At 39.4% G+C, this 10,098-nt stretch overlaps 3 protein-coding genes across 4 annotated transcripts in view; 2 read left to right on the top strand and 1 right to left on the bottom strand.

Moving 5' to 3' along the window:
- Positions 1-3,438: 3,438 nt before the first annotated feature.
- Positions 3,439-4,889, top strand: LOC124416222 (sperm flagellar protein 1-like). Its single transcript, XM_046897147.1, has 3 exons — positions 3,439-3,574; positions 3,751-4,068; positions 4,325-4,889. Exons 1-3 carry the CDS (start codon positions 3,439-3,441, stop codon positions 4,597-4,599), a joined length of 729 nt encoding a protein of 242 aa, XP_046753103.1. The 3' UTR covers positions 4,600-4,889.
- A 56-nt stretch (positions 4,890-4,945) lies between these two features.
- LOC124411730 (U6 snRNA-associated Sm-like protein LSm3) lies at positions 4,946-6,541 on the bottom strand. The gene is made up of 3 exons (XM_046891062.1): positions 6,339-6,541; positions 6,153-6,260; positions 4,946-5,394 (listed from the first exon to the last, which is right to left on the bottom strand). The coding sequence occupies exons 1-3, from the start codon at positions 6,357-6,359 to the stop codon at positions 5,212-5,214; spliced, it is 312 nt and encodes a 103-aa protein (XP_046747018.1). The 5' UTR covers positions 6,360-6,541; the 3' UTR covers positions 4,946-5,211.
- A 480-nt stretch (positions 6,542-7,021) lies between these two features.
- Positions 7,022-10,098, top strand: part of LOC124411417 (wiskott-Aldrich syndrome protein family member 3) — a 59,495-nt gene continuing 56,418 nt past the window's right edge. The window contains exon 1 of one of the 2 annotated variants that reach the window (XM_046890514.1): positions 7,022-7,183. The gene's annotated coding sequence lies outside the window, so the exon portion shown is untranslated. The remainder of the gene's footprint in view (positions 7,184-10,098) is intronic. The other variant, XM_046890522.1, reaches the window with a different exon arrangement.

Genomic DNA, 10,098 nt, shown 5'->3' with positions numbered 1-10,098 from the left:
GCAGTATATATGTAGAAACTCGATTGGTGAGGTTTACCAAATTACACTGCAGCTCAATCAGCGAATGTAGGATGGTTTGAAAACCGAAGTTGACCTGATTTTTTGGTCGAGCTGTGCATTAGTTTAAAGTCTGTATTACCGCAGGCTGTTTTTCAAAACTCGAAATAAGTGAAGAAAAAATATTCCTACAACTGGTGACGTTGCAGCTGGGCTGTAATAATTTTCACATTTTTTAATTTAGGTCTCAAGGGAGAAAGGAAAAAATAAAGTAAAAAAATAAGGCTAGGAACCTGGTCGATGGTGGAATACAGCTTCCGAGACATGCGAAAAACTCTGTCCATAAATTTTAACTTCCGATACAGGGTTTAGGCAGTAAGGAAATGAAAATACGGTGCAGGAAAAAGTATAAGCAAACAAGAAGCAATCTTAATCAGTCGTTGGAAGTTCGGAACTTGGGCTTTGGGGTTGTTTTGCAAGCCTGAGTCTCATCTATGAAAATGTATTAGAGAAGAAAGAAGGATGGAAGACCCAAATCCCGCTCCATACTGTGTAGACCACCTTATAGAATCGATTCGTGAAAAATTGCAGACCTTTCAAAGTGAGTGGCGTAGACGTATAATCGTTATCTCTCGGATTTACACGCGTATCGCCCCATTTTCCCCTCCCTGGAAACAAGGACTTTTCCAAGGACTATGCTCTATTTTCTTCGCAGTAACTTTCCCGCCTGTCATTCCTCTCCGTTATAATGTTTAACACGCTTACAAACAGTTTTCGTCGCTTTTCTCGCTACCCAGCTGCTCAAGTGACGGTTCTGTTGCATCTCCAAGGACTTCGGTAAAGGTCTTTAAGCATTACAAGCACCAAGCTTTTTCATTAAATCCGACGTTAATCCGGAAGCTCTTGATTTCTCTCACAGGGCTGATTAAGGCGGTACGTTTTGGATCACAAAGGTCAGGACCAAGGTTTGTGTGTATATCTAGTTTCGAGCTCCGACGATTAAAAAAAAAATTCACATGATTTGACAGGTTTCAATGAATCCCAAAACCGTCACATGATCTTAGAGATTTCACAAGATTTCAGATCCTTTCATTGGATTTCAAAGGACTTCAACAGATGTACCAAACCATTTCATAAAATTTATAAAAGAAATTTGTTCCTTACAAAAAATAGTTAGTCGAATCGAATCATCAATTCGAACCCTTTTCTCCTCTCGGAAAACTAAGGATGCCACTTGCTGGGAAGGTGGAATGCCTAGTGGGAAATGGTCAAGTCAGAAGGTTCCCCGTGGAATGAGGATGGAAATTACGATGGAGTGGGAGTTTAATCACGTCATACAAGATCACATTAATACCCAGTGGCAGGGGGGCTTACATAAACGGTGAAGGAAACAACGCTCACAGGACAACAACATCGCCCCCCTCCTCCCCCTGTACACGCGGAATACTCAACCGGTTAGGCCCTTCCATATATTACGTCGCCAGGCGTGCCTACCCTCGTTACTTGAGACGTTGTAATTAAGACCTTGCGCCATGGTCCGGGGCAATTGCTATTTTCACACTTGATTTAGAACCCCGAAACTTCCAACGGCAGGACGAATGAACGGACGGATGGACGGATGGATGGACGAGCATAACTGAGCTCGCGAATTATTTTGTCACCCCTTGTTTTATGGACCTCATCATAATACCATGTCTCTCCTTGGATATTTATCACCTGAACACTCTTCGGAATTACCGTTTCCGGTTCCGCAATTCAGACAGGTAACAACTATCGTCTTCGTGATGAAACCGGAACTCTCAACTCTCGTACTTAATCTGAGATTTGATGGTAGACCACCTCACACCATTTCAAGATGGTAAAACCTGAATTCAAAGCCTTGATATCGCGTCTATACGGAGAAGGTTTATCACTCGAAATGCAAAAACGGGATAACCATTTTGGGTATTTACTTTTGTCGAGCAGCTTTTTCCCACTCACAAAGTCTCTCGTGTCGTATTTCTCATTTCCTACCGCCTCGTATTATGCCACAGGGTCATAAGTTGAATGAGTAACAGTTATTACGGCGGTCCATGAAATCCGAGCATTAACAGGGTGAGCTCTGCGTGTATCCGAGGAAAAGGACTCTCCGGGTAAAAAGATACAACGCCGACAGTCTCCACCCCCCCCCCTCCACCCCCCTCAAGTTTCACTAATTAAACGAACCCACCTCAGTCTGCATAATAACCATGAAAACCAAGTCGCCGGTTCTCGGCTCTCCTTCTCCGCTAAAATTAAGCGACTAGCGTAAAGACGAACCAGGGTGTTACCAGTCCCATTCGTTACCCTTACGGTTAGCCGTTCCCTCGCCGCTTCCTCACCTTTGCAAATGACCACCTCCGTATATTACAAGTCAAATGAGTACAGCACTAAGGCTCCACGAGGAGCCGACGAAGGCCTAACTAATTCCGATAGTTAATATTAATATTGTACGGTGGGATTTAGCGTGGCGAACAATGCATTACAATTTTCATCCCTCATGCATGGGAGGCTGCGAAAATTTACACTCGCGCATTGTCAGCGGATTTCGAAATTCCATTCTAGGGATAACCGCGACTTTATCCTCGGCAACGTGATCCCGTCGCTTAGTCTTCATTACCAATAATAAGGAGAGTGACATCAACGCATAGAATTCGAGGATTAGAAACTGGTCGAGCCAATTTTTTATTACGAATCAAAATCGGATAAGTTTCTCGTTGTACTTCGGTAAAAATTGTGAAACTTGAAATTTTCTATGTATTTTTTAAATGGATCGGTTTAAATTTCGTTTGTAATATTTTTCTCAGCATTGAGAATATTTTTTTTCGATGCTAGTTTTACTTTCCAACTAACAACGATTACGTTGTGTATCCAGAAAATATTGAGCCTGTAAGCGGCTCAAATCACTTCGAAACAAACTGAATTTAGCAGAAAAAATTGCGCATCTTAAAATTTTTATAAATAAATGTAAAACCAGAGAATAGATAAAAGAGAAGAAACTCAAAAGGATCAACTCATTAAAAAAAAAAAAATCATAGTTATAAGAATTTCCAGGGTGCAAGTAAAATTACAGGGTAGTTCCATGACTTTTTCAAGAAGTCATGAATTCTGGATACCCTGAATATGCTTTTCGCATAGTTTCAGCTCCTAGAATACACCGTGGTATGAAATTAGTCATAATTCGTGGTTTTATTGTTTTCTCTTTCTCCTTTGTGTACGTGAAAACAATCAGCTGTCACTACCATAAATTTCTGACTGCAATGTAGAAGGAAAGAGAAAAACATAAAAAAAACACATATATTTAACGATTAAATTGAGCAAAAAAATTTATACACTTGTGTGATGCTGACGTCTACTGTAGGAACGGTTTCAACCAAATTCAGATTGCAGGGGCATCGAAGCGTTGAATGAGAGGAAAAAATCATGTCTACAACAAATTCTATAAGCGACGGTGGCAACATCGTAGAAGGAGAGGCTGTGGAAGAAATCTACGCTTGGATAGACCAGATTCAGTTCTCCAGACCAAAGAAAATCATAGCACGAGACTTCTCAGACGCTGGTGTGTATATTAATAGTGGAACATGCAAAGCTATATTGCATTCACACGTGAACGTTTGATGATGTTTTTGTAAATTATTTGTTATCTATCGAAACTCCAAAAGTAAGACAGTCTTTAATTTTGTACGCAGAATATTTTGTGAAAAATGATTACAAGATTTTACGATGTATGTTTAGTTTTGATGGCCGAATTGCTGAAGAAGTATTATCCTCGCTACGTTGACGTTCACAATTACATCGCCGGCAATAGCATTGCGAAGAAAATTGATAACTGGGCAACGTTGAACCGAAAGGTTTTATCGAAACTTGATATGAAACTGAGCAAGGAAGTCATCGGTCAATTGGCCAACTCTCAGCAAGGTGCAATCGAGAGGGTTTTGAGCAATTTAAGAGCGAAGATACTGAAGGATTGCAACGCCGAAAGGGATTCTCTGTATTTTGATTACGAAGAAAACGGCAGAGGTGGTAAGAACGGAGATGCTGATAGACTGGGAGGTAGAACAGACTGGAATATCACAAGCATAACTTGCCAGGCCTTGCAAAATCGAAACTTAGTCCAATCATCAAACCGCGGATTGAACCAAATCGCATGATCTGATAAAAATATGATTACACATTCAAATTTTTTATTTTTTGAATCATCGTATTTGTGTAATTAAAATTCATACACTTGAGGTGATGTTTGTTTAGATTTTGAAAAGAATAGACAATCGATTTGGAGAAATATCTAATTTTACAATTTCTTATATAGAGACGGTGAGATCTTTGCTTAATCCAGACGAGGTTGCGAACAAGACAGTTCCTCGTCAGGTTTTTACAAAACTGAAAATGGAGCTACAGGAGAAGAACGAAGCGATAAATACTCTGAACCATAAAGTCTCGCATCTCGAAAGTTTAATGAAGCTTAAAGATCAGAGAATTTCTGATTTGACCGCGCAAGTAATAAACCCACAGGAATCATCAATCAGTAATAAATCACATCTCTTAGGCTCTGGCGTGCCAAAGAGTCGAAACAACAAAGTGTAGGCTGATATACCAGAAGTTTTTATCAAGTCTGTTGAACCCATGTCGACGAACTGCTGCAATATAATAATCTGCTTATAGTTTGTGGGATTTCATTGAAGAATGTACCGTCGAGCTTGTAAATTATGCCTAACAATATTAAAATCAAATATCACGACAGGCAACAACGAATTCATTCAATCTGTATGTAAGATTTCTAATCTAAAAGCATTTTGCCTCATGAATTATTTACTCCAATTTTGTATAATGTAAACTAATATGTTTTTTCTTTCAAACGATCATGAGTAATTTGGTATTCGTGTTGAATGAAGAGTCAAGAAATATTAAGTGACCGATGTCGCTAATTTTCTAAACCAATTTCATTGCTTCATAAAATTGTACCGAAGTACATTGGAACTTTGACTGATAATCAGCTGAGCTTCAACATAAGACAGCAAATTTCCAATATCTATTTCGAAAGAAGGCTATACTGCCTAAGTTTTTTTTCTATTCTTCACGTTTTTTATACACAAAATTGAATTTATTTGCATCAATTATTGCCTATAATAGGAGCATAAGCTTATCCAGTGATTATTTGTTTTTAAATTATTGTAGAGTTAGTTACGTCGGTAGGGATTAGATTGGCGCCCTCATACTTGGCGGAGACACCAGAATAACACCATCTCCTCGAACAAACAACATTGGAATGTTTCTTTTAGTTGTTCTGTAAACTTCCTCGTAAGTTTCTTCGTCTATCTCAACGGTTGTTACAGTTTCCTCTGCCTCACCCAGAACCATATTTAAATGTTGATCATAGGCCTGAAATAAAAAATTATTAACCACCATTTATTCAATGAATAAATTCTCAGTTAACGAGATCATAGGTAAGGTAATTGTGGCAAAATGTGAGCCATTATAGTTCTTTTGAAATCTTTAAAATTGGGAGCATGCCTGACTATCTTGTATTGCAAAGCTTTCTAGCATCTATCTTACGCTGTGAAGAAATACAATGTGGATCACAAAAATCTAACTTATCTGATTTATACAGGGTGGTTCAGTATGCTGGGACCATCAGGCGCTCGCGGATTTCTTGCAAAAAAATAAGACTCAAAGGCACTGATGGAAGACCACCAGAGGGTTACGCGCGTGAGGCTAGCGTAGCTGAGTCTAGTGCGGCGTGTAGATGGTCTCCCATCTGCGTCCTGATTGGTGAACTTCAAACGGTTCTAGCTCGAAAACTGTTGTTTTAAAAAAAGTTGTCAAGAATAATTTGAGTCGTACTTTTTTGCAAGTAATCTGTGAGTACCTGGCAGTCCCAGTGTACTGAACCGTCCTGTATTTCTTTATGAGAACCGATGGTTCTTAGAATTAACGATTGTTACTAAGTTTATGTTATTAACTCGTTGTAACCTCAAAAGAATATTAATACTGCAAATAACAACTATTATTCTGCTTGCCTAATTCAAGTGCCGCTGTTATCTATTAACCAGTGTTAGCGAATCGCACTTCTAATAAGCGCTCGGTATGCATCGAGGGAGTAGTAATTAGACAAAATAAGAATCCTGAAATAGAATTACGTGTAATCTGCCTCTGAGTTCCCTCTCGTTTCTCATCTTGACGTAAATTCGTTCGTCCAAGCTGAGTCTGATCAGATCTAATGGCTCCTTAACGTTGATGGCAGGAACCTGTATTAAAGAGCGCCAAAATTTCAGGTTAGTTGAGGTTAGGGATTGAATTATCTCAATGAAAATAAAATGCGTTACCTGTTCCGCATCGTCAGCCATGATGTGTTAATTGTGCCGTCACAAATTACAATGAAAATGTTAACTTGTCAATTATTTTCTGGAAACTAACAAACGTCACTTTACGATGCGATAGAAATTTAACCGACTTCGTTTCACTGACAATAGACTATCGAACTCGATCAGGACCTCGATTGTCGCGGACTAATCGATTCGCTCACGCTTAACAGGTCGGTAATATCGGTATTGACTTAACATACTTGTCCAGCCCAGACATGAGGCGTTGAATTAATTCTGAATGCTTCTACTGCAACGTTGTCACAAGTTTAAAAAATAAGCAACCAAATATTCAAGATTCTCTTCCAAAATCATCGCAATCATCGGATTTAAAAATGAACCAATGAATCCAGAAATTATCAACGCCCCCCTCATGGCGACCCGATTTGCTAATGGTGTAGCTTCTTTTCAATCATAAACACCGTGACTGATTCCAAGAGTAATTTCTTTCCGATGTCGCCTCCGCCAATCGCGATCAAGTTTCCGTTGGAGCGAGCCAATCAGCCACTCGATTAGCCGAAACAGACGAACGTCGAAACGACGACAAACGCGCATCTCTCGATACGTGAGTCCGTGATCGAGCTGCAAGTAGTTCGCAATATGACCACTTGGCCGTGGCGACGAGCGGCGCTTGAGTAGCAGAATCGAGTCGGCCGTGTCACTGGCAAGTGAGTAACGCCATTTTCTGTGTTTGCGGATAGTTATTGCGGACGATAAAGTGACACATTGGGTGTATCGGACGTTAATTAGTCGGTGTTTCGAGTGTCGGTGAAATGTTTGGATACCTGGGAAAACGCGGAGCAGATATGGTGAGTGATATAGACGAAAGAGCGACGCTAAATGCCTGACATCTTGCCACCGTCTGAAATCTTATGTTGGCCGTAGTTTCGAGCTGGGATGGGTCGTTCGGAGTATCGCACAGTATCATGTGTGATTCTTGTTTGACAGCACGCTCCAAGGGTCGCTTCTTGCCTCTTTGAATCTCCCATCAAAGTTACGCGCCGTTGTAATTAAACCGATCAATTTTACGCCCCGCCAATGGCCGTGGCGCTGAACCTTGTCACGGGAAAAGGTCGAGGGCGGCACATGGCAGTTGGGGTGCCGGCTATGCGGGGGGTGGTTTTCTTTTGTATCGAAAAACCTAATTTAACTCCGAACGACGAGAAGCCCGCTTAAAAAAATTGCCGCCAATAGATCAGAGAATAGAAGATGGAAACGGTAACGTTTTGTCAAAACGGAAATCGCCACATATCAGCTATTAGTATGTATCTTGGTTTATCAACCGGAACTAGCGAGAGATCTAATTTCGAACAGACGTTTAATCGAGTGTCTCTTGTTCGTTGCTCAAGAAGCAGAACAAAAAACACTCGCGTGTAATCTTAATCTTATTACTCCGCGAATCGTCGTTCGATTTCTCGATTTTCACATGTTTTATAAACCCGGAAAAAGATTCCATGGCACAGAGTAAAATGCCGAGGTAAATAACGAACGACCCGACGGTCGCCTTTCTTTTGCCGGCTATACTTAACTGCACGGCGTAACTCGTGACAAAACGTGTGTAACTTGTCGGGTGGACTCAGCTTGCGACTCGACAAATATCGCCGCCGCGTTACATAATCCACTTTTATTACATCCATCCTATGAAATGAATTTACAAGCGCTGTTCTTGTTTGTCTTGATACGATTCTCTCACCGCGTTTCAAAAGCTCGGACAATTGATTCCCGGCTTTCAGTTACGCACAGTATAATTAATTTCAAATTCCCGCATCAAGAATCTCGGCATTTACACCTGAATACACGCTACACACGTGCTGCGACAACTGGCGCAGGTATTTGATTATTCCGTACGATTATACACCGCATCCGCTTATTCACCACACGCACCGCTACTTACCTGCTATACCTGAATGGTGAATAATAACGGAGGTGCGTAATACCTACACTCGGCAAAAAGCGCATCGTCACTTATCTCCGCTCGGTCGTCACACAATAAAATATGCAGGCGTGTGTACATTCATACGCCGTGTAAAAGCGAGAGTGAAAACCAAAGGATAAAGAGCGCCAACAGAACTGATAAGAAACTCGCCCAGAGCGACGATGAGATCTTGTATTCCACTCTGAGTCTCTCTTCGGTTCGTTTAAATTTAGACTTCGTTGATGGTAGAGAGAAAAAAACAGGAAAACCGGAAAATTTATATGTATTACTAGGATTTGATTTCCTTAAAACATGTCCTTGACACGTTTTTACAGATCATTATAAATGAAACTGCGAGTGCTATGTTGCTTGAAATAAAATTTAATATTACTTGTTTCTTATCAACACTTTCTTTTGTTTCATTTTTATTTTTATTATTTAGTTTCTAATTTCGTTTTAGTATCAAGTTAACAATTAAACTATCTTAAAAGTGCTGTTTGGTTGCTGACTCTGGCTGCTAGTTTCAGCTTCGTGTGAAAATCAATGAGAAACTCCGATTTTTTTGGGTTTGAATATCTGGACAGATCTGGGAATTTTTGAGATTCCAAAAAACGTACGAACCCTGATTTTATATTCATTAAGATGGTCCAATTTTCTCCTGTACATCCAGGTATTCGTCGTTGGCTATTCGGCGTCTGCGCATTCACCTTGAACGAACCGATTGCGAGGGAGTCGAAATTGACTCCCAGGTTCATCACTGCCTGGTGGTTAATCCCGGATTATATGTACCTCCCCAAATCCATCCGGCCAAATTTCCTGGATACGTTAAGCTTCGTTCCTGACGGAATAATCGTTGTTCGTGAAGTTAAAAACATCGTCATTATTCAACAACTTCAGGATTGTCTGAAATTCAATCAGCCCTGCTCATATTTTCTTTTCCCCTCCCCCTTTTTTTTTGTCTTTTGCAAAGTAAACTTTAAACTTACTTCAGATTGTAAACGATTGATTTTTTACCACGACAAATTTCCTAAATATTCTCCAAGTATGGCTGTATGGTGTTAAATGATTGATGAAAAAAGTTGTTTGGCCAATTCTTTATACACCAATTTGTCATTTTCATACGTTACAGACACGTGTCTATATAATTATTATACAATTAATAACACACTGCAGACTCAAGATACAAACACACTTTTGACTCTTTAGACAGACGTAAACAGGTAGGAGAGTTTTTGAACATGCGTTTGGATAATTAGGCGATTAGTCTCGAGTGTTATTGACTAAAGATAGATATTTTCGTCGTACCCACGTGCGGTTTACATATTGTACACGTATCCATTGACGATAAGCTTCTATTCCTGTAAAAAAAACTCAGCTATACTTATCGTATCTCCAAAATAAGAGCGTTCATTTATTTACAAAATTTTTTTATTATACTATGTAACAGTATTGTTAGTTATTATCATTTTTTCAATTATTCGTACGCGATCAGTTCCAGATTTTTCAATTTTCAAAAAATTTAAACTATTGATTAATTTTATATATATATATATTTGGAATATATAGAATTTTGTATCAATTTTAAATTCAACTTTTTGAAAATACAAAAAACTGTTTGTCATTCATTTTCATTCTACTATCGGCATATTTGGATCAACGGTATTATCTGTATCAACTTTTTATGAGCTCCATATATGTATATATAGTAGCGGATGTCTTTATGGTAAATATGTTTTCATTTGATAAAATGATTCGTTATCTACATTATATATATACTAGACTACAGTCATGTACAGTCACAGATCGTAA

The sequence above is a fragment of the Diprion similis genome, chromosome 2 (assembly GCF_021155765.1).
Source record: "Diprion similis isolate iyDipSimi1 chromosome 2, iyDipSimi1.1, whole genome shotgun sequence".
NCBI lineage: Eukaryota > Metazoa > Arthropoda > Insecta > Hymenoptera > Diprionidae > Diprion > Diprion similis.
The sequence above is the reverse complement of the archived record's forward strand: the minus strand, read 5'-3'. Positions and strand labels throughout refer to the sequence as shown.

Bases quoted from the DNA above. Each gene is read 5' to 3' on its own strand.
- LOC124411730 (XM_046891062.1), bottom strand. From the start codon at position 6,359: ATGGCTGACGATGCGGAACAG. The intron at 6,261-6,338 runs GTAACGCATTTT...TCTTTAATACAG, and splicing joins TGGCTGACGATGCGGAACAG to GTTCCTGCCATCAACGTTAA. The intron at 5,395-6,152 runs GTAATTCTATTT...TTTTTATTTCAG, and splicing joins AACTCAGAGGCAGATTACAC to GCCTATGATCAACATTTAAA.
- LOC124416222 (XM_046897147.1), top strand. From the start codon at position 3,439: ATGTCTACAACAAATTCTATAAGCGACGGTGGCAACATCGTAGAAGGA. The intron at 3,575-3,750 runs GTGTGTATATTA...ATGTATGTTTAG, and splicing joins ACGAGACTTCTCAGACGCTG to TTTTGATGGCCGAATTGCTG. The intron at 4,069-4,324 runs GTAGAACAGACT...TTTCTTATATAG, and splicing joins AGATGCTGATAGACTGGGAG to AGACGGTGAGATCTTTGCTT.